We start from the raw sequence: 27,732 nt of genomic DNA, 5'->3' as shown, positions 1-27,732 counted from the left end.
GCCTCCATTCTATCCAGGGACCCACTTTTTCCTCCCCACCCCTACTGATTGCTTCGTACCAAACTGTCGATTCTGCGTCTGCCCATTTTAAGAGGTCCGCCCACCACACCTCTATCCCGGGGCACCGGGCGGCCTTCCAGCACATTGCGATTCTCCTCTTGGCCAGGTCCCTCAGTTTACTAACCTGCTTCAGATTACGCGGCCTGGCGAATGCCCCCAGCAAACTTGCCCATACTGATTCTACCTCCAATGCAATCCCTTTATCCGCCAGGCATAGCCTGACCTCTGTCCAGAATCTGCCCACCGCTGGGCATGCCCAAAACATGTATATCAGCCCTGCTTCCGCCTCCCCACACCGTGGGCACTTTGGCGCCACTGGGTTCCCAAACTTGGCAATCCTAGCGGGGGTCATATATGTCCCATGGGTGACATACAGCTGTATCTGCTGAAGTCTTGCGTTGCGAGACACCTTCTTGGGGTACCTCTGAACTCTGTCCCATTGTCCATCTAACAGGAGTTCTCCCACCTCCTCCTCCCATGCCTGTCTCAATTGCAGCACCTCCTTACTCAACCTAGACATCAGTAACTCGTATATCCGCGACACTTCATGCCCACCCTCTGAGATATCATACATTGTCTCGATGACCATGTCAGGTTGCTCTGATGGCACTTCCACAGACCATCTGTCCAACACCCATTTAATGACTCTAGTGTGGGTAATATGTTGGCCTACACACACCCTGGTGTCTTCCATTAGCCTACTGAAGTCTAGTGCCTCGCCCTCTTGCCATACATCCCCGAGGGTCACAAGTCCCATTGATTCCCAATATTTACAGATCGCTATTATCAATTACGGGTCCTCCCCGCATACCGCTACCAACGGCACCTGCGGGGAGCATGGGGTTGGGATTCTCACCAGCTGCCATGTTTTGTTCCAGATTTCCCAGCCCAGTGTTAGGAGCCTTGCCCTTCCCTGCACCTTAGTTTTTGGCAGCCACGCCACCTCCCTCAGGTAATAAGGGGCAGGGTCCTTGTACAAAAGCCTGGTCTCAGCGGACTCTTCCTCGAAAAGCCACCTGGTCACATACTGCAGCTGTCCTGCCAGATAGTATTGCTCAAAGTTCGGTAAATGTATGTCCCCTTTGTCACTCGGGTTTTGTAACTTCCATAAAGCCACCCTATTTCCGGTATTGTGCCAGATGAAGCCTCTACGTAGGCTGTGGAGCTTCCCAAAAAAATGTCTAGGGAGCATATGTGGAATATTCACAAAGAAGTGCAATAGTCTCGGCAGGACCACCATCTTGAGCAGCGCCGCCCTATCCATCATGGCCAAAGGGAGACTAGACCAAAACCCCATGCTGTTCTTAATGCCTGCCACTGCCCGCTCCGTGTTGTATTTGTGTTCGTCCTCAACCGAGTGGTATATATCGATGCCCAGATACCTAAAAGTCCTGGTCTGTCAGGGTATTGGCAAGACCGGCAAGTGTTCCACTGGGACCCCTCTGTATCTCCCCAAGGGGAACATGCTCGATTTCCTGGGGTTCACCGCTATGCCCGAAAGGGTGGCATAATGTTCCATCACCTCCAGGACGAATTGCAAGTTTTCCTCTGGGAAGCGCAGGTATAACAGGATGTCGTCCGCATACAGCGAAGTGAGGTGCGTCCCTCCCTTTGTGGGGATGCCAATCTCCCCATACTGTTGTCTGAGACAGATTGCCAGTGGTTCCAGAGTGAGGATGTACAACATCGGTGACCAGGGGCAGCCCTGTCTCGTGCCCCTGCTAAGCTGCCATTTGTCCGAGATCATGGCGCCGGTTTTAACCCTGGCGATTGGGGAGCTGTACATCATTCTTACCCACCTCAGGTACCCTGGCCCCATGCCATATTCCCTCAGCGCTGCCAGAAGCCACGGCCACCTCACCAAGTCGAATGCCTTTATGGAATCCAACGAGACTATCGCCATTTCGCCCGGGTCCTTTTCTGTTTGCTCAATTATGTGGTGGAGTCTCCTGTGATTGTCCGTTATATTCCTACCCGGCATGTACCCTGTTTGATCGGTGTGGACCAGTTTCCCTATGACGCGTTTAAGTCTGTTTGCTAACATGGCAATTTGGATCTTGCTATCTTGGTTGAGCATGGACAAGGGTCGGTAGGATCCGCAGTCCGAGCTTGGTTTGCCTGGTTTCAAGAGTGGGATTATTACCGCCTCCCAGAGGGATTCCGGCAGCCTCCCTTGTTCATACGCCTCGTTTAACATGGCGAGCAGCGGGGGAAGCACCTCCTGCTTGTATCTCTTGTAAAATTCACTCGGGAGCCCATCTGACCCTGGGGCCTTACACGTAGGTAGGTGCGGTACCACCATCTCTAGTGCTTCAAGAGTGATTGGGGCGTCTAGGTCCTCCCGCTCCTGGTCACTAAGCTTGGGTAGTCCTATGTCCTCCAGGGTTTCCTGAGTCTCTTGCCCCGTCTCCTTCCCCGTGTCCTCATATAAGCGCTTGTAGAATCTAAGAAATCCCTCATTGACTCCTTCTTGGGTATCCCAGGTCTGGCCATCTTCATCCTTTATCTCCCTGATCACTGAGCGAGGCGTTCCGTTCTTATATAGCCACGCCAGCAGCCTGCCAGGTTTATCTCCCTCTGCGTGTTGCCTCTCGATGTACTTTTTATAGTTTAACTTGCAGAGCCTGTCCCAGAGCACGCTGCTAACCTCCTGGAGTAGGGCCATCCTCGCCGTATCTTCCTGTGAGGTACCCCCAACTGCATTATTTCTTCGAGCTTCCTCTCTGTCTCCTGTAGCTCCCGCTCTATACCCCCTTGGAGCCCTCTAGACTTGGATATGGCCACGCCCCATACTACCACTTTGAACGCTTCCCATAGTGTACCTTCTGACTGCACACTGCCAGTGTTGAAGTCAAAGAATTCGGTAATGGCCTCCCTTAGGTCTTCTCAGAATCCCGAGTCCTGCAAAGCCTCAGCTCTGAGTTTCCACATCGGGATTCTCGCCCTGGGGGGCCAATGCATCCACTCCACCACCAAGGGGGAGTGGTCCAAAAGCACTCTGGCCTTACACTCCGAACCCGTCATCTCCCCGGCTATTCCCGAGGACAAGAACATGTAGTCCAGTCTAGTATATAAGTTCTGGGGAGCCGAATAGTGCGAGTACTGCCTGTCCACCAGGTGCAGCAGCCTCGATATGTCATCCAAATCAAAATCCCGCAGGAGGGCCATTAGTGCCTTCGACGCTGGGGTGGGTCTCTCAAGTTTCTTATCAGACCTGTCCATCCTGGGGTCCATTGTACAGTTGAAGTCGCCTCCCAGATGGTAGCGCTGCCCATTAGGGGGCTAATTTTATCATATAAGGCCCTGTAATAGGCCGCTGTATCTTGATTGGGAGCGTATGTGTTCACGATGCTGACCTCCCTATTCTCCAACATCCCTCACACCACTAACATTCTCCCTTCTGGGTCTGGCGTGGACTGAAGTAGTTGGAATGGTACATGAGGTGCTACCCACGTGACCACCCCCGTTGCATATGCTGAGTATGTAGCTCCTGTGGTGGTTCCCCTCCACTTCCTCTTGACTAACTCTAATTTGTCCTGTAGTAATGCTATATCGACTTTCAGCCTTCTCAGGTACATCATTACTTAATTCCTTTTCAGGTAGCTGTTGAGACCTCTTACATTCCAAGTTACAATCCGGAGACTATCCATAGCCGTGCGAAGTATGTACCGCCTCCCTTCTCCCCGGGTCACGTCCCAGTCCCGGCCAGCATGAAATTGGGCTCGTTCCCCTCCTTCCCCCCACTTGGGCTCTTCAACTAGCCTGCCCCACTCCCCCCACTCAACTATTCCCCACAGCACACTTCCTCTTCCCTCCCGCCCCTCAACCACACCCAAACTAATGCCCAGCTCCATCCCTGGATCTCAGGCTCCCGTGCATTTGGTCCCACCTCGAAATGTCGAGGTCAGGAACCCAGCAGGGTGTACCAATATTTGGTGACCTAACTAATGTCCTAACTGTTGGGTTTAAGAGTGCTTCCTACTTGTCTCCTGTTAGTTACTGTGGTACATTGGGCATCCTCCATATTACAATAAAATTTGACGCCCCTGAGGGTCAACACATCTCTACACTGTATTATAATCAAGTCCCAGAGTCACAGTATGTACAGCACCTCGGTCCCGTAAACGGGCCTCACTTGTCCGCATCGTCCTTCTTCCAGCCGTCCGCACTCTCTGGGCAATTTTGGCCATCCAACCATTCCATTGCATCCTCCGGACTCTCAAAAAACAAAGTTTTGGCTTTGTGGATCACTTTCAGCTTAGCTGGGTACATCAACATGTATCGCATCCCTGCCGTTCACAATCTCCTCTTCACTGTCCCATGGTTCAGCCCCTGCCGCTGCACTTGAACTGTATAGTCAGGATATTCCGAGATGGTCACAGAAGCCCTTTGTATGGTGCCCCCCTTCCTGAAATATTCCAGTTTCTTCTCCCTGTCCTGATAGTTCAAAATCTTGGCGATGATCGGCCTCTGGGGGATGCCAGGGGAGGGTTTCCTCGTGAGCGCTCTGTGTGCTCGCGCCACAGTGAAGCCTTGCGTGAAGATCCCAGCTCCTATCTCCTGCAACAACATGTTTTCGACGTAGTCCGTCGGGTTAGGGCCTTCTTCCCCCTTGGGGAGGCCCACTATGCGCACGTTGTTCCTTCGAGCGTGCCCTTCGGCCTCCTCTGCTCTGTTCTCCAGGTTGATCACCTGCTGCTTCAGGATGTGGATCTCCGAAGCGTGAGAGGTCCGGGCAGTCGTGTTTATGGTAATTTTTTTCTCCAGCTCATCTGAGCGTTCCGCCATTTTCTGCACGTCCAATCTAAGCAAGTTGACCTCCTCTTGCAATGCACTGATTTTGAACTCCAGCGCTGCTTTACGTTCGGCAGTGGCTGCCTCCAGCTTGCTTTCCCACGTTGCCTTAAGGTCTTGAATTGCTTCCAGGATCTGCCGATCGACGTGTGTGGGGGTGATGTCTGCAGGTGGAATCTTGTCCTTAGGTCTCGCCCCCTCTGCCTGTTGCGGGGTCTTGGTGAAGTCCTCCATTGTAGGCTGCTTCACCTTGGATTTGAGAAGTTTGGATGCCGTCCTGCTGTCTGGCATTCCCCCGGTTTTAAGCGAGGTCTACTGGCCCCTGGCCATGATGCCGTAGATCAGAAAGGATCAGAAATCTCATTGGCCAGCCGACGGGCTAGCCGTATATTGGGGGCCCACTGTTGGCCCCTGCTGCCCTCCAGTCCCAGGTGGATGCTGCCGCCTTATGTACAACTGCCTTCAGGGCCCCTCGGGAGTGTCCAGTATCTACTGCGTCAGGTCCGCAAAGCGCTTGTGCACCACTAGGTCAGTGGAACGCACATGCACTCCCGTCTTCACTGGATGCCTGTATCAGCAACTGAGGCGTCCACTCCTCTAGGTACTGCAGCAGCACAGCTCGGGCTCTTCATGTTGTCATCTGGGCCGCTGTCCTGGCCGACCAGGGACGCTTCCTCTCAAGGTGCACAGTCCTTCCATTCCTTTGTTCAGCGAGCTTGCACGGCCGCCATCTTTGATTCTGAGCCCCGTCTTCCGCCGCCAGTGCAATTTCCTTGGTAGCTACTCTAATACTTGATGAATTTTGAGCGGAGTGCTATCATTCGATGCAGCTATCGTTCCCACTGACTCTGTTCTGTCTCTGGTAGCGAATGTTCAGGATGAAGGTGCCTATGCACTCAAGGATCATTTCGGATCGGCAGGAGGCGGTCAGAAGCGCGTCTTACGCCATGGCCGCCTAGCCACGCCCCCCTGATAAATATTGAAAATACCACTAATCGCTTCCAGGAAGGGGGCGTAGGCCCCTGTGAATTATTAATTGTCACTGAAAAGGCTAAACATATAGGAAACTGTCTTCTTTTGAATTTGAAAGGCATATTTGTATCAGATGGAATGAGAGGTATGCGCGTTATAAGAACTGTATCTAAGTTTAATCCAATTACACAGGCCTCTATGGTGTGTCTTTGTAGATGCGTAATTGTCAACCTTGTTCCACTGCATAGTCCCTGTGATGGCATAAGAATGCGAAGTAGCATATTTACACCACCTACTTTCAGTTTCAGCTCTTGAGGAGGCTTGCGCCCTGACTTTACACTGCAAAAATACACTTTGCACAGTTCCATGAATCAGGGTTCGTGTTGGCAGTACAAAGTCACTTTTCAGCAGTGCAAAGTCACTTTGAACCATGCAAAACTTCCATAAATCGGGCCCTTAGTCTCCAATGTCGCAGGCCAGAAGCTGTGGACAGTGCAGTGTTGCTAGTGGAACAACTAGTCCTCTGTCTGCACTGATCTTATAAAATGATTCCATTCTTGAGCATTTCATTTTTTTGCTGTTACATTTTTACATTTCTAACCCTGTCTAAATGTAATAACAGCACTTGGTTTGACTGGCCCTTTAAGGCTTCTCACTTCAAACGTAGTAGGCAGACTCCAGCCCTCCAGCCGCATGTGTTGATTAACACAGTTCATTTGTGAATCTTGGGAACTCACCCAAAACCTACACATGAATGGCGAGCAGTTAAAAAGTCCCATCAATGCATTAGGGACTTATATGCAGGGAGCTGCAGAGAATGAGGAAAGCAGTGTTTTGCCACTTAAATTCTAAGCCCATTCTATGTATATTGGCCCCATCTTATAACCTTTTAATTTTGTGTATGTCACCCTAAGTGGGACGGGTATGCCCCGACGTGGGTCCCGAGCCTTCTGGGCCTAAAGACCCATGCTGCTCCTCACTGATGACGCCAAACGAGGCGGAAACATGACATGTTTGGGGATGCTTGTGGTCTCGTGCAAAGGGATGTCACCTAGCAGTTCAGCATGTACTGCCCCTTTTTGTGTGGGGCCACGCCTGATTTGCATGTGGTCTTTCCCCTTCTGTAGTGGCTTGTCTGGAGGTTTGCCCATTGCTGTGCCTGTGGTTAAGATTAGTTCTGAGGTGTTGGACAGGGTTGATGCGATTTGGACTATTACTTTTCCGCGGAACCCGTTGTCTGTACTTCTGTTATCTCCAAGATGTGGGCGCAGTATTGCTTATGTGACTAGAAATTGGATTAACAAATGCTTACTTGTAGCTGTCAAACAGGTGATAAGGGTCTGGAAAACGAGGAAGAAACCTTTTGTGGAGGGTTGGTTGTGTGATATGAAGATTCTTTCAAGGGTATGAGAAATGCTTATTTTCTAGGCAGCAAAAAGTTCCAGTATATGAAGAAATGTGGGGACCCTTCAATGATTTTTATGGGAGTGGATGATTTTATGTCATAGTATGAGATTAATGGCTTTATTTTTTCTTTTAAGTAAGGGGGGTTGGGATGGGGGAGTGTGTTTTATGTATTGTCCTTTGTCCTGATTTGTCTTGTTCTCTTGTTGATCTGTATTGCTCGATGATACTTTAGTGAATCTAAGCTTGGTATTTATATGTGATTTCAAATTGATATGTTGGTCCTTTGCTTTGCTTTGTTGTTGCCTGTGTTTTGTTTTCTTTTTGTATTTTTACTGTAATCATTCATTCATCGGAATCAATGCATGGTTGTAATATATTTTGTGGAAATTATAAATAGTGTTTAAAAAAAATGTTTTAAAAAAAGATTCGTTCTAAAACGTCCATCACCTTTTGGTTTTGCTTTGGGCCATTTAATAGGGAAAAACCTTCAGCTGGGTAATGGTAGGATTCTTCCGAGCCTGCTGTAGAAAACTATAAGATGTTGCATGGACTGAGCGATGCAGTGCTCATGGACTCTTGACAGGAACATGCCTTCGAAGAGTAATGTATCTATATCTTTCCACCAGGCTCTACAGAGGAGAGACTTGCGTATGCCAGAGCTACGGAAAAGCTTTTCGGACCGGTCTTCAAACCGTTTGCAGCAGCAGATGCCAGCAGGGCAGCTGCACCAGCCCCAGAAATACAGCCAGAGTCTGAGATCACCATCAAATTCCAGAAGTTTGTTGCACCTGTTATTGGCCAGGACATCAGCCTGGTCTTGATGATCACAAACAACACATCGGCAACAAAGGCGGTGAAGGTTCATATTGATGCATCCTGCTCCAGCTACACCCGCAGAGAGATGACGTCATTTCTGAGCGGCCTGCATTCCATCACTTTGGGTCCAAAGGAAGGTAGGTTCCCAACAGTTCTGGGTGCAAGCAGTCAGACGCCCCTTCTCCCATTGTAATACTCTGTGTATGTGCATGAATACTGGTGAGCAAGAATTGGCCAGGGACGGCCATTTCTTCTCAACCATCTGCACGAGAGAGGCAATCATTTTTATTTGAGAGGTTAAGTCAATTTCTACTTGCTTCAAAGTTCTTTCACAGGTGCTGGGTAAGGGTGAAAAGTTGCATTCATTTGGCAGGATTTGTATTGCAACGGGAGCAAAGGTTTGTTTAAGGCCTGGTGTGCTGCTTTACAAGGGTCTGTGTGTATTCAATGTAAATTCTAAAATGTGCCTGGAAGTTTGATGTAGATGAGCTACTGCAGGAGTTCATGTCCATGTGAAAATACAGAAAACAATGAAGGAAGGTAATGTTTGAATTAACCAGAACCACCGGAAATTGGTTCCATGTAGTAAATTCGCCATAATAAATTCTGCGGTAAAAAATGCAGCAATTTGTTTAATTATTTGTTTTACTTGTGTCACATATATATTCGTGGGGAGACCCCTCGCAGCCCCCCAATACTGGCCTGAAATCAATACTTACCATTACACCCCCCCCACATATATGTGTAAAATAAGTGCATTAAAAAAAAAAGAAATTGCCATTTTTTACCGCGGGATAATCTCTGCGACTTTATCACTGGATACCGGGAAATTAATCTGGGCCTAGTCAACTCCATCACTTTTTAGTCCCTTTGTTCCCATTATAAACGGGGGCCCTTTATATGAAAGTCAGTATTTGCCCTTTCATCAACGGGAGCAGCCTGGCCTGTGTATGTGTCCTCTGCACAGGAACACACAGAAATGCAGACATGTTTGTTGTCATGTTAGGTCTCATTAGTGAGGTCAAACTTGGTTCCCAGGTACGGAATGGAAGGGACACCTATCTCAGCATTCCCAATCCCGCTTAATACAAACAAGCAAAAAAGAGATGAATTCAAAAAGCAGAAGTAGCCACAATCACTGGCAATTGCACACCCATGCTGTGCTTTTGTAGTCCTCTATCACAAAAGTGAACTTGCCAGAAGTAAATCGGTCTTGTGGCCTGCCTTAGGCATATGTTGCAATGAGCTGTGTGGTAGGGGGATAAGGAAGAACCCAAGTAGATTCTTGGATCCATGATATGGGAGGGTTACCTGTGTGGTCATGCGTTGGGATACTGAGATAGGTAAAAGGGATTGCATGATTACCTTCATAGCAATTAGTGTCAGTGTAATCAATAGCGCAGGTGTGCATGAAAAAAAGAATGGCTCCTCTAAGTTTTTAATTGTCGTAAGAAGCGATGAAGTGCTTCTTAGACCCTCAAACTCCTTCACTATATTCCCAGGGCTAAGAACAGAAGATACTGGTTGTGGCTACATATTGGTAATGTAGCATTAGCCCCCCGTACACGTGGCTGAAATGGGGGATAACCGCCCGGCAGCCCGAGTTATAGGCCCAGCGCCACAATCAGGTAAGTGGGGCTGGGGCAAGTTTAAAAAAAAAGGGAAAGAGTAGGTAGAAGATGGCAGCTCACGGCGAGGGCCGCAGCATGCAGGTGCTATGGAACGTGGGCTGAGATCACCCGCTTCAGCCCGCGATGTGCAGGACCTGATTGGCTGTGCCCCCCACTCCGGGTGCTAATTGCATTTAGCACTGTCTAAAACGCATTGAACAGTTTAGGGGTTAAACCTAAGAAACTTGAGGCATGGACGTGAATGCTTTAGGTGTTTAATGATCACACAAGGGATTGTGGAATGGTTTCTCAGCCATCAGTGGCTTTACATGGAATAGTATACCTGCGCACCTTCACAACATCATCAGGTAGGCTCCAGGAGGCTCCATAGGGCTGCAGTAACACTGCAACCATGGCCACCATGGCTAGTTCTACTAGGTGAGGGTTCTGAAGCTGTAAACCTAGTGGAGCGGTAAAAAAAGATGGTATTTCAAAACACTACCTGTTGCACCACTACTGCCATACTCTTAGTGATTTCATATACGTAAAATGTACTATTGTTTTCTTTTTGCAGAAAAGGATATATCTCTTAAGATCCTATATGCACAGTACAAAGTCCCACTAACAGATGATAATGTCATTGAAGTGACTGCTCTGTGCCAGCCCGGGCAAGGGGCTAGAGTGTTGACTACTCAGAACATAACCCTGAGGAGCCCCTCCATCAAATTCAAGGTATGGAAGTTTGCACCCTCACATTGCACACAGCCAGGGCTGGTAAAAGGTGCATAGTTTTTAGAGCAGGATGTTGGTAACCTGACCTGCAGAATGGAATGAAAGTGAAAATAGACAACTGAGAAAGCAAACCGGCACTGACCGGATTTTGTATAGGCATTGCGAAATCACTGGCGCCATATTCCGGGTACTCAAACCATGTGCCAGTTACTGTCATCATATGTCCTGGTACCAGCGTAATTTGTCAGGTACTGATTGATCGTACATATTCTAGTACTCACATCACATGGCAGCCAACAAGATGGCGGATGGACAAGAGGATGCTTAAGAAGCCCCATCTGTCTCCAAAATCGCAAGGGAAATCCCATCATCTTTAGTAGGCCACCCACTATACTTAACCCAACAATGGACAACAACTTGCCAACTTTCCAGAGATAGAAACGACAAGTAAAAGAGTTTTTCCTTGCGGAAGAACATGAAAAAAGCTGATCTCAAGCGACCGCAACACTGTGACACCTCTTCTGCCAAGAATGCCCGGCAATATCCAAGTCAGCCAAAGTGCCCCCATGGAATTATCTCAGCACCCCAACCTCTCTGGGGACCTCAAACATCTCCAGCCCTTCTCCTTTCTTTCTGCCTACCCATCTATCATGCAGCACCTCAGTCTCTGGCACGCCCTTATTCCAAATGCCATCACTGCTCGGGCACTACCCCCTCCAGAAGCTGGTCACCCACACCTCCTACTGACCCAACTGCAATGGAATGCCCTTCATTTAAAACTCCCCCATTGATCCACCATCTGATTGATTCCGGTCCTTGCTGATCAAGCCGCGTCAGCCAGTCACCCCATTCTTCCCGGTTCTGACCATTGCACTGATTCCATGGAGGATCTGTGGTCCCCTTGGCGACGAACCTCAGACACTCTGCTTCCCACCAACATTCATCTGTCCACCCAATCCACTTGCTGAGTCCCAGCATATCCACCCCTCCATATCCTCCCAGCCTAGCCTTCCAGTCCATGCGTTGATTCCTCCATCCGCTCCGGGTTTTACCAGCTCAATAACACACTCTGCCCAGACCCCTGCCATCTTTCCCCCATGTTGGTCGCTGGTCGATATCAACACCATGGCCGTCTGGATCCCTGAGGCCTTCCCATAAGGCTGCCTTGTAGCGCAGCCCTGTCCACTTCTCCCTTGCCATGTCCAGCGATCGCATACTACACGTTCCACAGTAAAAAATGAAAAATAAATCATTGCACAAATAGAGGCCACTGAACAGAAATGCTCACTAGAGAAAAGAATCTTGAGCAGTGCCCCTTTTTGCCTCCCATGTCCTGCCCACTTCCTGATCTTTGCGGTCATTGGTGGAGGATGAAAGAGAGAGAGGCTGGAATGCAGCAGGCTTCTGTGTGCCCCGCGCCACCCACTTGTAAGCCTTTCAGCAAGACGAGGGGGCAGGATAGTGCCCATAGCAGCCGGCTGACTACTGCAGGGATAGTGTTTATTGGGGACTGAGCGTGCTCACACTGAGACCCAGCCCCTTCTATTCTAATATTATCTGGAAACAGGAAGCAACACAACCCAAGCGCCCCATTTAAGTGACGGAGATTACAATCATTTTATCCTCACCTGCAAAACTTTAAGCTTCCCAAAGGACTATATGATTCTGCATGTTATTGTTAAAGTGAGTGTTGTCAAAAATAAAATGATGCACCAAGTCCAGTGTGCATTATGCAGTTAGTGTTTCAAGCATACAATTGTGTTACACAGACATATTTGTCAAATATGAAAATCTGTGGGTATTTTTATAAATATTCTTTGATTTTATGCAAAGCAGTCAAGCACCCTCATTGCTTATATTTGTCCCCTCCCTCATTCCCAGGGGGCTATTTTGAAATAGAACAGTGGCAGTATATCACTCTGTCGTAATTGAAATGATGACCTTTTATCAACAAATACTGTATATGGTTATTGTAAGTTTCGATGCTATGCTTTGCTAAGACAAGTGTAACTTTCCTATCATGACTGCAATATATACTAGAAGTAATACTTAGAAATTAATATTGTAACATTTTAAAACAGGCCGCTTTACAAGGTTAGAAACATTCAAAAATGTCCCTATTAATATCATCTTGCAAAAGAAAACCACACACCTGTTTGAAAGAGGCAAAGGGTGCTGTGCAAAGAATGACACTCTTACTGCCCCTGTCATGCATGTGTGTCTGTGGAAGTGAACCCGCAGCAGTATGGCCACTGCTGTCTCACTAGCATGTCGATCCCTCGGGAGGGATGCATATGTGTTAGTGCATTCTTGGAGCTTGTAATTGCAGTGTCGGAAGCTCGCATCTGACACTGATGTATGCGAGGGGGCTGGCTAGCGCATATTCTGCACGCCTGCACAGCCACCATCTTTGTGCATTGGGGGACGTGCTTCTTTCTTCAGGTGCTCAAGTAAAAGATCCCTGTGGCTGCTCAAAAAGCAGAGGCGACTCAGACCTTAAAGCAGCTTCCTCCTCGAAAAGGTTAAGTCCTCAGCGATGTTGTCATACCTCGCACATCGAAGGTGGATCTGTGAGCGCTGTGATACAATACAACAGGTTATTTACAGCTCGCTTAATACAACAGGTTATTTACAGCTCGCTTAATACCCTTGGGTATCTAAGCGCGGAGCCGGGGATCGAAGCTGCGTTTCGCTGCGTCGTTTTACTTTCAAGGCGAGCACGTTGCCGCTGAGCTATCCTCCGAAAACGTCAGGTGACATAACATCCACCAAGAACTGTGTGTGCAAATGCTAGACGACATTCTGATCTCCTGGCTGTCTGTGATCAGATAAAACATTACATCCTGACCCAGCGTTATATTGCAGCCTACCAAATAATAATCATTTATACTCTTAGCTTTTCATGTTGGACACCTTCAGCTTGTAAGCACTGTAATGACAGGTATAATTATTATTGCACACATTAATAGTACACACCTTATGGAAAACAGCAGGTGTAAAGGGCGAGGCTGTCTGCCGCAAGATTCACACACGTGAGATGCAGCCTGGCTCCACCCTAGAGGCACGCACTTACTTGCTGAGCTATGCACCCATGCAGTGAAGAAGGAACACAGAATGTGGAAAGGCTGAGGTTGTTTGCCGCAGGATTCAAACACGTGAGATGCAACCTAGCCCTATGATAGAGGCATGCACTTACTTCCTGAGCTATGCACCCGTGCAGTGAAGAAGGAACAGAGAATGTGGAATGGCTGAGGTTGTCTGCCTCAGGATTCACACGTGTGAGATGCAGCCTGGCCCCACGGTTGAGCTATGCACCGATGCAGTGAAGAAGGAACACAGAATGTGGAAAGGCTGAGGTTGTCTGCCGCAGGATTCAAACACGTGAGATGCAGCCTGGCGCCACGCTAGAGGCATGCACTTACCTGCTGAGCTATGCACCCATGCAGTGAAGAAGGAACAGAGAATGTGGAAAGGCTGAGGTTGTCTGCCGCAGGAATCAAACACGTGAGATGCAACCTAGCCCTATGCTAGAGGCATGCACTTACTTGCTGAGCTATGCACCCATGCAGTGAAGAAGGAACACAGCATCTGGAATCGCTGAGGTTGTCTGCCGCAGGATGCAAACACGTGAGATTCAGCCTGGCCCCACGCTAGAGGCACGCACCTACTTTCTGAGCTATGCACCCATGCAGTGAAGAAGGAACACAGAATGTGGAATGGCTGAGGTTGTCTGCCGCAGGATTCACACGTGTGAGATGCAGCCTGGCCCCACGGTTGAGCTATGCACCGATGCAGTGAAGAAGGAACACAGAATGTGGAAAGGCTGAGGTTGTCTGCCGCAGGATTCAAACACGTGAGATGCAGCCTAGCCCTATGCTAGAGGCACGCACTTACTTGCTGAGCTATGCACCCATGCAGTGAAGAAGGAACACAGAATGTGGAATGGCTGAGGTTGTCTGCCGCACGATTCAAACACATGAGATGCAGCCTGGCCCCACCCTAGAGGCACGCACTAACTTGCTGAGCTATGCACCCAGGCAGTGAAGAAGGAACACAGAATGTGGAAAGGCTGAGATTGTCTGCCGCAGGATGCAAACACGTGAGATGCAGCCTGGCCCCACGCTAGAGGCACGCACTTACTTGCTGAGCTATGCACCCATGCAGAGAAGAAGGAACACAAAATGTGGAATGGCTGAGGTTGTCTGCCGCAGGATTCAAACACGTGACATGCAGCCTGGCCCTATGCTAGAGGCATGCACTTACTTGCAGAGCTATGCACCCATGCAGTGAAGATCCCGGAGGGGATTCTATAGATCATATATCTGCCACCTTCATCTACCCAAATGTTTTGGACTGCAATTTCTATCATACCAAGCCAGCATAGTCACTGGTGAGGGATCATGGGAGTCGTAGTCCAAAACATCTGGCAAGCCCTGGGTTGCAGACCCCTGAAACAGATGCCTGGCCCACCTACAGTTATGACAAAGGGAGGGCTTTTCCAATATTTCCCCGTTGGCTCCTTGTAACAGCAATGGACAATCACGATGCGGTCTTGGGTATTAGTATACTTACGAGTTTTTTTATTTTGTTAGCTTTTAGTCTAGCAATTTACAGGGGTGTGCAATGTATGAAATTGGGAGGCCAGAGCTCATTGTGGCTACCACGTAGTATGTTTACGAATGTGTAACAATTGCATATTAGAGGGAAACAGTGCTCGCTTTGCATGGAGGGGCTCACGGACTCTTAGCAACACTCCCAAGACGGTCAGCTCAGGATTTCTTCCTTTTAAATAACAAGGCATGTCTTTTTCATTATTGCACACTGGTGATAGCCGAGTTTGTGTAGTGAAATGCCAGTTCCCACCCCAAAGGGAAAAGCACCTTAAAAGAATGATATTGCACTTCTGGTCTCCGTAATTGAGATGCATATTAAATCAATGCATTGATTTTATAAGACCCCCACCCCTCAATCCACATATTGTGCGGCTTTGCATTCAACTTGCCCATAGCGTCCTTTCTAACGTATGTATTTGGACATAAATCCTGCTTTACTTTGCAGGAGATGAGTGATTACCTTGAAAAAAGGCACAACCCCGAAACAATGATTTATGTAACGCATGTTGAATGTCATGTTAAAACTGAAGCGCGTGGGGTAAATTGCAATTAAAAATATACGTTAATAGCAGAAGTACCCGTTCTCTGAATGGGACAGACATGATAACTCTGATCCTGTAGGTCACTGTTCCGATTTGCTTATCTCTTGATGTCCTTTGCACACTGAAGTAAACTGCACTGAGAATGGGTGCGTGTGAGAAGACGTTGGGGGACAGGCAAGAGATGGGGTGCTGCTGAATACTGGGACTTCTGTGCTCTCTCCCCACCTGTCTCCTTACCCCGGCGTGGTGCAGTTTGTTGTGGTGCATTGCAGTGCAAATATCTTGGAAACCGTGCATCCTAGGGCCTGATCTCGAGTTTTGTTCCTCGTGTCGGGACCCGTCCTTCTACGACCACCTCGATGTTTCACCGATTTCATGCAACCGCCTCATGTGTGAAGGTGCGGAAATCTGAGGAAAGGGGTGGGCTGTCTAAATGTCCAGAGGGTCCTAAGAGGTAACGATGCAAAATGTGGTGCAGATTGGTGACAAGGTCTGGAATTGTATAAGGAACAAAGTTTCACCACAAATCCCGCCACAAACACATTTTGACTTTTACATATAGAGATTTAAACACAATGCAATACATGATGAATGCTCAAGTATAACATGCAACGTGCTTGCTGTCGTATTTAAAGCAGGTGTGTATACCAGAGTTGGAGCAAGCAGCAGATCAGTGTCTAAATAATCTTCGTAGCACTACGTTTTTCAGCAGCGAGCAGGGTGCTCCAGTCGCAATACTCTAGATTAAAAGGCATATTTTAAAAGTAAATAACAGTAGTAGACAATTGCAGCTAAGTGATTCAGAATTTAATTTCGGCCGAATGTCTAGCAGACTCATTTTGCCTCCTCCCTCTTCCTTCTCTCCACAGGTTGATGGCCCGGTGGTGGTGAATGAGACGGTGACGGTGGAGGTCACGTTTTCGAATCCCCTCCCTGAGGAGCTGAAGAGCTGTGAGCTGCACGCCGAGGGCAGCGGCTTGATTGCGTCAGAGATGGTGCAAATGTAAGTTGCCAGGATGCGCTCTGGTGTGGGTGCTCCCAAACAATGGCAGTGCTTGATGGATTGCATTCGTGTATTCCCTACATGACACGCATGTCTCAGCATGACAGTGGGGCGTGCCTGCTCCGATGTACACCTGCCCCAATGCTGTGGGAATCCAGTCTGTGTAGATCTTTCAGCTACGATTGCGCCTCCAAGCATTCACGCTCAGCGCATGTGTGTACTTGTTTCACTTCCGGTCTGCTTCTTGTTCCCGTCAACCTCACTATAGCCCTCAGGCGGATCTGCAAGGGATAAGGCGGGATGGGTTAGCAGGGTGAAGAGGGAGTAGGATAGTGAGAGGAGTGGTGTTCTGTTGGCAGCTTCATCTCGGTATACACCGTGCTGAGCTTTGGGCTGAGCTAATTGTCTGATTTTTCTAATTGGTTGCCTCTTTTGACTTACGTGCCTCTTTTGTATTCCTCCTTTTAGGCGGTGCTTTTGAAACCCATGTACCCAGGCTCCTTTGCGCTGCTTGTCTGGTGCCTTGGGCCTTCTTGCCTATGCTTTGCCCATCCTTCCTTTGCTTGACACGTTCTGTGAAACTCATGTTCTGTGCTGCATTGTGCGACCGTTTGTTTCCTCTCCCTCCCGTATCCTAGTTTTTAATTGCTACTACTCACAAAGCTCTCGTTTTATCCATTCTAAACCTTTTTCCTAATACTCCCTATGTCATGATCTTCTCCTAATTTCTTCTGCTATGCAATTGCTCTACACATGCATTCCTGTGTTATGCAAATCAATATGCACATTATATTCCATTAATGTATGTATCCCCGGTTTCCTCTTCTTCTATTTTACCAGCCTTTCCTTCAGTTGTCTAGGTTTGGCTATGGTGACCTATAAACCAAAACGATTGCATTTGAGTAAAGCTAGGAGAGAGATGGCATGTGAGGAAGGACACAGGCATATGTGTGTTGTTTGGTTATTGACCCATCCATTGACTGCCCACGACTGTTCCAATCCCTATGGCCATTAACACCCTCTATCTGTCTTTCACTCCCAAAACGCATCCTCCTGAGATCCATGTGAGCTAGCTCTATCAAGCAGTAACATCAGATGTTGGCCTGCCAGCAGAGGCGTTGCTGGGAGGGTCTGAGGGGCCTATAGCCCCGGGTCTTTTGGTTTTAGCCCCGGATAGAAGCTCAGGGGCTACAATCAAAAGGCTATAGCTAGCCCCGAGTCCCACCATCCCGACATTAGCTTAGACCCTGATCTTTTCCAAACCTAGCAACACCCCTGCCTGCCAGTAATAGTTCTCAGCAGTCTGCTGAGAGTTTATGGCTTGATTGTAGTTAGAAATGTGATACTGGGGTAATAAAATTAGCTTAACAAAGTGTGCCTTCAGCTGCTTGATTTATGTTCCTTGCACCGACGTCCTATTAAAAACAAGCATTGACAAAGCCAACAGTTGCGGACTGTGAATGGGTATTAAATAGGCTGTTGTGAGGCACTGCAATCACATGCACTGGTAATCACCCAATTATCAAGCAGTTGTCATCCTATGGCCGGGTATTATACCCTTATGACAGTACCTGGCAAATGCCTATTCTATGCCTACCCAAAACTGATGGCATTTGCCAATGCTTGTTTCACATGCATCGAGTCTTTTTCCACTGACCTTGATATGATATTATAGGTTATATTTAAGACGCTTAATACCCAGAGGTTTCTAAGCGCGGACTGGGGATCGAACCTATGTTGCTCTGTGTTGTCTTGTTTCCAAGGTGAGCACGTTGCCTCTGAACTAACCTTCCATTCTCCCACTAATTTTGCTCTATGCTTCTTACATGCCATTGTTCTTATTGTATCTGCTTCTTCCGCTCTTCGGTTCTTCTGCAAGAAACGTGTTTGTGTTCCTTTCTCCTTCCATTTTCTGCTCCCATTCTGTGGTCCAAATATATTCTCCAAGACTCCTTTTAATGGCCACTGCTGTGTTGTGCATTTCCTTCCATCTCCTTAACTCTGATTCAATATTCTCCCCTTGCTACTTCCTGAATAGTGATGCACTATATTTAAGGTAATAGTTCATAAATTGATTGATGAAGCATTATAATGACTGGTTTCCTATTCTTGGTCTACCCGGTCCCAGAACACACCTTTTCCCCAAAGGAATGCATAATCTTTGCACCCCCTACATCTATAATTAACGCACATGAACCTTATGGGTCAAACAGGGCACGGTCCCTATGTGTGTATGTATTTATCAGAATTATAATGCGAAACCTTGAGGGGAAGCACTGGAGCAGTCTGGTTGCTAGGGGTAAGTTGCCGGGGTAGCTGAAGTTACTGGAATGGGAACCGCGAGCAGAGTGGTATCGAGGGGGATATTGAGGTGGGGCAGAAGTAGGGTATAGCAAATCTATCAGGGATTAGAAACATGTTCTCTTAAGAGAGGGGTCTTCCAGTTCTTCTTAAATGTTAGGATGGAGATTGGGCAGTCCGACTGATGTCATTTGGACAAAGGCTGCAGTTCCCTGCAAAGTTATTTCAGTAGCTTTTAGCCAAGCAGCATTTTATTGCGACATAGGATTCGGAACAGTTTTGCTAAATGTGGGATTTGTTACTTCTATCTTTCAGGTTGTCCATGAAGCCCAAAGAAACTAAAACTGTCCCACTGGATATTACCCCTTACAAGAATGGAGGCAAGCAGCTCCAGGTCATCATCAAGTGTAACAAGTTTTTGATCCTCAGAGGATACGAGAGCATCAAGGTGGCGGAGGCTTCATAACTGCACGAGAGAAATATTCCAGCAAGGAGGACCCCAGCACTGTACGATATAATCATTCCGTTCTATGTTGTGGTTGGGGGAAAATTAGGTTGTGTTTTGAGATGATGGTTTATTAAATCCCTTCTTGATTATTGCCTGCATATCATATCTAAATTAAATTGTGCCTGATTTGCAGCATGACCAGTGGCTTGTGTCCTTTCCTTAACATAATCCGTTCAATTTCCTGGTACTGGAGACCGGGTTAAGGCTGAAGCCTCTATTTGGTCTACAAACAATAAAAATGATTACCACAGACATTGGGCCTCATTACGAGGCGGACCCGGTAATTGCCCATTTGTGGGTGCCGGTAATGAGGGACTCCTCATCCAGCCCCATAGGCCTGAATGGGAATGGGACGTCGGATGCACCGGCATCATTCAGAGTGGTGCAGTGCATCCGACGTGCTGCGGGTGCCGCGGGCTGATAGGCGCACGCGAGCACAGCTCGTAGTATGGCAGTCCGGGAACTACGGTACCAGCATGCTTACCGGTACCGTAGTGCCCCGACCGCCATGCTTGTAATGAGGCCCATTATCTGTGGATAAAGATTCTGGAGCCGCAGAGGGCACAAACACAGTTAGGCCTGCAGTTTTGCTGTCAGGAAATTGGGATAATGCCAATGTTTCGACACTGCGCTATATTAAGAAGTGACGCTGATGGTCTTAGGATGCACACCAGCATTACTTCTTTGACAGGAATTCTTAAAACCTTTGCCTTTTTCTATGAAAAGCAAAAGGTTTGCCTTGTTTGGTTTGCAGTAGCTCTTGACCACTGAGAGGTAGATGTCCTTTGTGCATTGCATAGCTTGATGATCTTTGAGGACAAATAGGGGGTCATTACAAGGTGGGCAGTAAGTGGTTAACGGCGCCGGTAAAGGCACCGGAGCCGTTAACCCCTTACCACCCTATTACGAGGTCTGCTCGCGGGACTCGCTAAGGGCACCTGGTGAAACCAGGCGTCCTTAGAGGTTCCCGCGAGCAGACCAGGGTGCTAACAATGGGCCCTTTATTAACGGGCCCGTTGTTAGCACCCTCCCCATTCCCATTGAGCCCTAATGGGGCTCAAATGGAAATGGGGATGAGTTCCTTGAATGAGGAATTACCGGGCCCTCCAAGGTCGGAATGGCCCGGTAATCCCTTATTCAAGGAACCCAGACCCGGTACCCGGTATGGGGGTAGCCATGCCGCTAATAGCAGCATAGCTACCTCCATACATGTAATGACCTCCATACTGTGCAATCATTGGTTGGAAGAAAAGGGGGCATAGGCCAATAGAGGAGGACACATGGCCACAATGGTAAATTGGAGTTTTTGTGATGAGTGTGGCGAGAGGAGGTTAGGTCAGTTAAAAATGTGTGTTTTGCTTTTTCCAGTATGTTAGCCATTGCAGAAATGATCTTGCTCAAGTACAAATTGATCATGGAACACATTTTGGCCATCAGGCCTACAGTGGACAAGAGGAATACATCCAGAGTGGTGATGAATGTCAAAATAGTACAACACTGAATCAAAAGAATAAAGGCATGGAAGACTAAACACAAGGCCAATGTAAGGGAGATCACACAGACTCAGCACCTCTGCAAGCTCGGAAGGCCTGCAGCCTACAGGCTTACGTGGTGCCCAGTGTGCACGCTGATAGGAGATCATGCATGCGTTCTCAAGAACATCAGGAGGGTCATGGACCCTGTCTCCAGACGGCAGACAGCACACTAGCTCAGGAGGTGGACAGCCCTCCGGCTCAGGATGGTGGAAGAACATTGGCTCAGGAGATGGTCTATGCAAAAACTCAGTTCCATGAAGTGTATGTTGGCAAGTGCATTGCAAACCATAGTAGACAAACAGCACACCAGAGGCACAAATTAGGGCACTCAAGGTACTATCAGCTAGACCCCTACTGCCATTGTCATGCGGATAGAATAACAATAGGCTGCTGTCTATACCATGCACACATGCATTTGGGCATTCCCTAATAGAGAAAGAGTAAATGCCATTGATTTTCTTTTTCAAAAGCAAAGCTATAATTCAGTGATAGGTTAGTGGAACAGGCAGAGCAAGTAAGCCTTCATGTGAAAACAATGATTGCTGAGCATAACCCCTGCCCCTCAACCTTACTCTGCAGCCCCCCAACTATGCGCCCCAATTGCAACTTGAGTGACCCATAACGATTACAATGGGGGCCATGGTACCATTGGAATCGCTGTTACTAGCCTAGCGGATCCCGACTGGATGATCAGGCTCTAGTGCTCAATGCCTTTTCTACAACAAATATGGTGGCGCCAGAGGACCAGCAAGGTGTTTATCAACTTCAGGTATTGTGTTTCTGAAAGCCTTGGATGCTTTCAGGAGAACACAAAAACGACTAGCTTTGAGGTCTGCATGGAATCATGGGAATTGCCTTGCCAGGACTGGATCATTAGAAACTCGGACTCATGGCATGTGGTGGTGTCATCAAATCCCAATAAGAGCAAGATACTGAGTTCGCTCCTGAATCGCAAAAGATTAAATCAACCAGGAGACAGTATTCCCGCCAGTCTTCAAGTCATTATATATTTTTAAGTTCCATTAATTACTCCAGTACTTTTATAACAACTTCCATCAGATCCTTTTTTTTTAATTTTAAATACATACTCTTAAAAGGCATTTCAAAAATCAAATACATACTATCATTCAAAATCTCCTGCCTGGCCACAATGAATAAGTTCAAAGTTTATGACTCACATTTAACATTTCAACAACTCACGAAATAAGGTAAAGACCTACATGCAGTTTGTACAATTCTATCTGTGAACCACTATTCAGTGTCTTGCCCTGCCTAAAAATGATCACGCGAGCGGACAGCAGAAGAAGAGCTGTGTCACAAATTACCCACCTTTTATGTTCTAGGGTGATTCTCAATTAATTAGTAAACAGTACTGCTAAAACCTTCTGAGCTAGACGTGTGATATCTGCTTGCATCTCAATGGATACTTATGAATGTGGAGATTGTAGCTCGTAAGTGGCTCAATCGTCTCTGGTTCTCTCATCAAGTTGTAATTAGTAGAGAGATATCCTTAGAGTTTCCTGCATAATCATGATGTAGTCCTTCAATTAGAGCAAACTATTTATTTCTATTGTATATCAAAACCAGCCAAGAGGTGTTCAGTAATACAAGGCACTTTCTCAAGGCGTTGGCTGATTTAGAGTACTAAGCACGCTCACGAATCCGACCTGGTTCTTTCAACTTCAGTTGGATTGGGGTACTGTGACAAAATCTAAAAAGAAATAGAGGTACCTCTAAAAAGGGTGTGTTGGCCCATGAATTGGTGGAACTACAAGTAGAATGAATTTGAAGAGGGACCAGAGTGCATGGTGCCAAAGGGGCGAGGTGAGAGCCAAGTAAGCGATAAGGCACAGAGTTGAGGATTTTGTATGGGAGGCGAAAAGGAGTACTGAAGAAGATTTATGAGAAGTCAACTACAGTCATCACCTAGTAGGATGGAGAGGAGATGGTTTGTGGAGTGGTAGATGAAAAAGATGCAGATGTTCTAGATGTTCAAAATGTTATATCTGTTGGTGGTAGCAGTAGAGACAAACATTCAATAACAGATGGTTGAATTACCATTGGAAAACCTTGTAGAGAAGTCTAGGGTAAAATATGGAAAAGATAAGAGCATATGTGTAAAATCACCAAAGTGGCAGTGCCAGAAACTGAAGGAAGAGACAAGCTTGTCCGGTGAGAAATTATAGTAGGTAAAGAGTAGTATATCAAGGATACAACCTTGGACCACAACTACTGGGAGTGGATTGAAATCAGATATGTCCATATTCAAGAGATGCAAAAGGATCAAAGACGAAGGAGGTAATTCAGATGAGTCCTGCATCAAAGATTCTGAGATTAGAATAGGTGACGGGAACAATCAGATAATCACCAGTGTTGATGTCTGTAGAAAAAATATAAAGTTCAAGAGAAATAGGATTTTTCCATAATGGGCAGTATTGAAAAATTTGGAGTTGTGAATGGATGGCTTTTTCATGGAGTGGCAGCTTTGGAATCCAGACTAAAGGGCGACACAGAGCACTTTACCCTTAATCTGTTAAACCATTTGAAGTCCATGATCTGCAGAATTCTTGAAGAGTGGAAGAGTGGTGGAGAAGAGAGGAATGTTAATAGTTGGTATTGTTGTTAGGTTCCACAGAGGGCTTCTTGATGATAGATATATCATTTTCTGTAAGCTAAGAAGATCCTAGTTAAAAGAGAGAGACTGCAGTTTGAAGATGAAGGAGGGGTGGGATAAGATAAGTTGTGCAAGAACCTTGAATATGGGTGAGAAGAAGTAAGACAGAAGGGGAAAGGATGAGAAGTGCAATTCAGGTGTTGTGGATCTTAAATATTTTGGTGGAGAAAAACAGGGCAAATCCCTTGACTGAGAAGGAAGCGGAGAATGAGAAAAGCATGGCATAGAAGGGTAAAGTTTACAAAATGAGACCTGGGAGAGAAGAGTATTTGGGGAGGTTGATGGACTTAGCTGTGCCCGGAGCATCTATGAGGCCCGAGATGGTTTCATTATATGTGTGAGGGAACAGAGTTTGCTCCATTACCATAAATGCCGGCACATGTTACGTTTGAGGCAGTGACTCTCAGAAGTGATGAAGGGTTGGGGTTTGGGAAAAGATAAACCAAAAGTGTGAGAAGAATGATGGTTTTCAAAGGGGGAGCTGAGAGCCACGTTGAAGTAGTTTAATTACTGTCCTGGAGAGGAAGCATGAGGTGGTACAATGTCTGAGGTAAATGTTCTTATCTCGACCTGGTAGATAGCCAATGAATCAGGCTCACATAAGCATTTAATTAAAGAAGATAGGCTAGTGGGAAGTGAAACAATGAAGTTGAAGGGGAAGTGGTCTGATTGAGAAGGTCAAAATTGGGGTTAGATGGGGTGAGGGAGAATTTAAGATAGACAAAGCCCTAGAAGTTACCTTGAGCATATATCGGTAGGTTATGGAGCAAGGTTAGAACTTCATCAAATTAGAGAGAATCATGATGAATTAGGCGAGTGCAGAGAATTTCGAGAAGGTTCACACCACCCATAAGTGCAAGGGGTCCATCAGTAGAAGAGAGTCATTTAGAGGTCAGGGTAAAAAAATAATTGGGTCAATCGTTCAGGACAATATAAAAGGTTTTCATAAAAAAATATCCTGGGGTCAGTAGGGCCATGTTCCAATCACCCAGAAGCAATGTGAAAGATGGCATTTGGCAATACTCCAGGGCAATGGCAAAGGGTGCCTTACGGAATCCTAATTTGTATTTCTTTCAAATTAATTTTGTGTACATGATGAGTCTGTGATTTTGGCAAGCAGTGGAGCACTGTACAATAAGGAGAAACTAGGCGTGCAGGTCAGCGGGCAGCTACAACAGGTCTGTATTTCTGTATTACATCTAATTAAACAGCAGCAGTAGCAGTAATTAGTGGTCAGGTGGGATCACCAGGCAGGCCTCTAGTGTGTGAAGAAGATGCTCCTTGAGGAGGAAGGTCTTGAGCTCCTTTTCTAATTACATGTAGGAGGTTATGAGTCTACTATTGACATATATGGGGTTCCACAGCCTGGGCAATAAACTGAGAATGGATGTGTCCTGTTATTATTTTTTCATTTTTGCAGCTCTAATCTAGATAGAACCCAGCTTCTTTTGGAGTGTTGGCTGCCAGAAATGAAGACTATGTCTGCTAGGTAGGAGAGAGCATGCAAATTCACAGCTTTGTAAATGATGCAGCTGGTTTTGAAGGTGAGGTGTGCTTGTCGGAGCAACCAATGTGGTTGATGAGTGTGGGTGTATTGTGGTAAAACTTTCAGAAGGCATTGATGAGATGGCCCATGGCATGGCGAATGCTTCTCATTGGTGCCAACACGTAAGCAGAAAGGATGTTGAGTAGGGTGTTTCCTCCACTCAAGAGATAAAAGACAAGGGCCTGTACTGTGCATGAAAAGTTATTGGGCCTCATTACGACCCCGGCGCTAAACCATGGTGCTATTAGCACCATGGTCCATGCCGGGGTCCGCCATGGTGAATGGAGGAATTACCGCCCCATTCAAAGGTTGGCGGGGCGGTAATTCCCCATTCACCATGGGCCCTTCCCCATTCCCATTTTTGCCCCATAGGGCTCAATGGGAATGGGGAAGGCGCTAAGTATGGTGCCGCAAATTTTGGCACCGTTCTTAGCACCAAAGTCCCTTTGCGGCACCCTACTTTAACGTCTGGTAAAACCAGCCGTTAAGGTCGGGTCCCGCAAAGGGACCTCATAATTAGGCGCTAATAGGTTAACGGCGCCACAGCCTTTTACGGCGCCGTTAACCCATTAGCGCCTGGGTCGTAATGAGGCCCATTGTCTGGAAAAAAGATCTTGATTTTCTGCAAACAAGATTTGCTACCAAGCTTTCTGGGTAATCTTTGCTATGTGCACATATATACCTGTCGATGTGGAATCTGAAGGAGTTGTCACATGGTTGCAGCAGTGTGGTGAATGCCTCAAAGTTCATAGTGGACATCCAGAGCTAAATGTTGGTGCGTTCAGTGTTATTGGAGGTGAGGAGCATTTCTTTTTTGGTGGTTCAGTTTCAGGTATGCATTGGACATCCAGGTATGAACCAGAGTTGATATGGGCCATAGGCTGATTGATGTCTTTGATTAAAGTTATTACACGCACCACAGCAAGTACACTCAAGTACTGTTGGCTGTTCGGCGGGTCACGCTGCATCTACGCTGCATCTACGTTCCTTGAATCAACTGGATTACCCTAATTGGCCACGCCCCTTCTCTGACGTGCCTTTTTATACACGTCCTTGCACGCACCAGCGCGTGCGCACCACAGCAAGTACACTCAAGTACTGTCGGCTGTTTGGCGGGTCACGCTGCATCTACGCTGCATCTACGTTTCTTGAATCAACTGGATTACCCTAATTGGGTACTGGACTTTGGACTTGATCTTTACTCTGAAGCCAAACATCACTATTACTACCTTCATACTATGTTCATACTGTGTTTATATAACGCTAATTCTCTTTTCTTTTGTATTCCTTTCCTCTAGCCATGCTCCTTCTCTGACATGCCTTTTTATGCACGTACTTGCGCACCAGCGCGCACGCACCACAGCAAGTACACTCAAGTACTGTCGGCTGTCCGCTGTGCCGCTGTGTGGCTGCGTGGTTGTGTCACTCTGTGGTCCGTTGAGCTTTCCAGTGCTCTCTCTGAATAGCAGTCAACCTCCTTTGCCGCCTCACCTCTTTTATGTCTGTCTCTGAGGAGACGCAGCGTCTGCCGTGTTGCAATTCCATTTGTCCCCCTCCTCTTTAGTTCCACTGCCCCTGTGCTGTTTTCAAACCATTAGATCCTTTATGATCTTGTATACTAAATACTTTATGCTGCCCTGCGATTCTGCCCAGCCCCTGAAACCAAACTCGACTGCTCGGAACTAAAGTACGTTCTAAAGTCTGCTCTAACTCCTCCTTTTACAGAGCCATCGTCTAAGCAACACGAGTGTAGCCCCTGAGCAGCGGTCACTCTCTTCCACCCCTTCGCTGCCGTCCCGCTACTGCTGAGCGGTGAAGTTTATATGTGTGGCGAATCAACTGCTCTGCGCTGCTCCTAGCATCAACTTTCTTCTTCACTTCCCTGACTTTCTGGCATTCCTGTGACACACCATTGCTGTGCTTTGATTCTATTGCTCTGTTCCTCTTGCCTCCTCGTCTTCTAGCTCCTATACAATCTTGTTCTTTCTTTCTCTTCTTTTCTCTACTCGGGCCCAGTATCTTTCCTCTCTCTGTTCTCCTGCTGTTTCTGTTCGGTTGGAGGGCCGTAGCTTTGTGCCTCTCAAGCAATATGTTGCCATTGACTTACTACCCAATGAACTAGACTTAGCGCGTTGTGTCACTGCTCTGTTACTAATATAAATTCTGATAGCCCAGAATCAGAAAATATTTTAAAAGTGCCATCCACTGAGCTGGCAGCCTCTTAACAGGCTGAATCTGTAATCCCGATGGAAACTGCCTATAAGTAATCTAACCCCACTTCAACTACCTCTAATAATCTATTCAAAAAAATGTTCAGATTAACCCTAACGAATATCATTAGCAAATATGATTGGCTTGCATTAAACCTCTCGCCATCACTGAAACCTGATGGGAATGCAAATGTTCTCCTTACTTCTGTAATGAGTGATGTCACACTGAAAGGTCCTGACCCTGAAAATGAGAATCATTCTCTGGTCAGATTGGTTCAACATTCTCCTGTCATCCCCTCTGTACTCTCTGTACCTGAGAAAGTTATTTCTCCAGAATCTGATCCAAATCCTCAACCTGACAAACCAATGTGTGCTGTACCTGACTCAAATCCTACATCTCCTACTGAGA

The 27,732-nt window shown here is 47.0% G+C and overlaps 1 protein-coding gene across 2 annotated transcripts in view; it reads left to right on the top strand.

The window, feature by feature from the left end:
• LOC138580589 (protein-glutamine gamma-glutamyltransferase E-like) overlaps window positions 1–19,496 on the top strand; it is a 106,229-nt gene extending 86,733 nt beyond the window's left edge. For both annotated transcript variants that reach the window (XM_069651248.1, XM_069651247.1), the window contains exons 10-13: window positions 7,860–8,186; window positions 10,234–10,391; window positions 16,416–16,549; window positions 19,166–19,496. In XM_069651248.1, the coding sequence (XP_069507349.1) occupies window positions 7,860–8,186; window positions 10,234–10,391; window positions 16,416–16,549; window positions 19,166–19,316 (770 nt within the window). In that variant the 3' untranslated portion in view covers window positions 19,317–19,496. The remainder of the gene's footprint in view (window positions 1–7,859; window positions 8,187–10,233; window positions 10,392–16,415; window positions 16,550–19,165) is intronic.
• The last annotated feature ends 8,236 nt before the right edge of the window (window positions 19,497–27,732 follow it).

The sequence above is a fragment of the Ambystoma mexicanum genome, chromosome 3p (assembly GCF_040938575.1).
Source record: "Ambystoma mexicanum isolate Mex_15411 chromosome 3p, UKY_AmexF1_1, whole genome shotgun sequence".
Classification (NCBI taxonomy): Eukaryota; Metazoa; Chordata; class Amphibia; order Caudata; family Ambystomatidae; genus Ambystoma; species Ambystoma mexicanum.
Note: the sequence above shows the minus strand (reverse complement) of the source record. Positions and strands in the feature narration are given on the sequence as shown.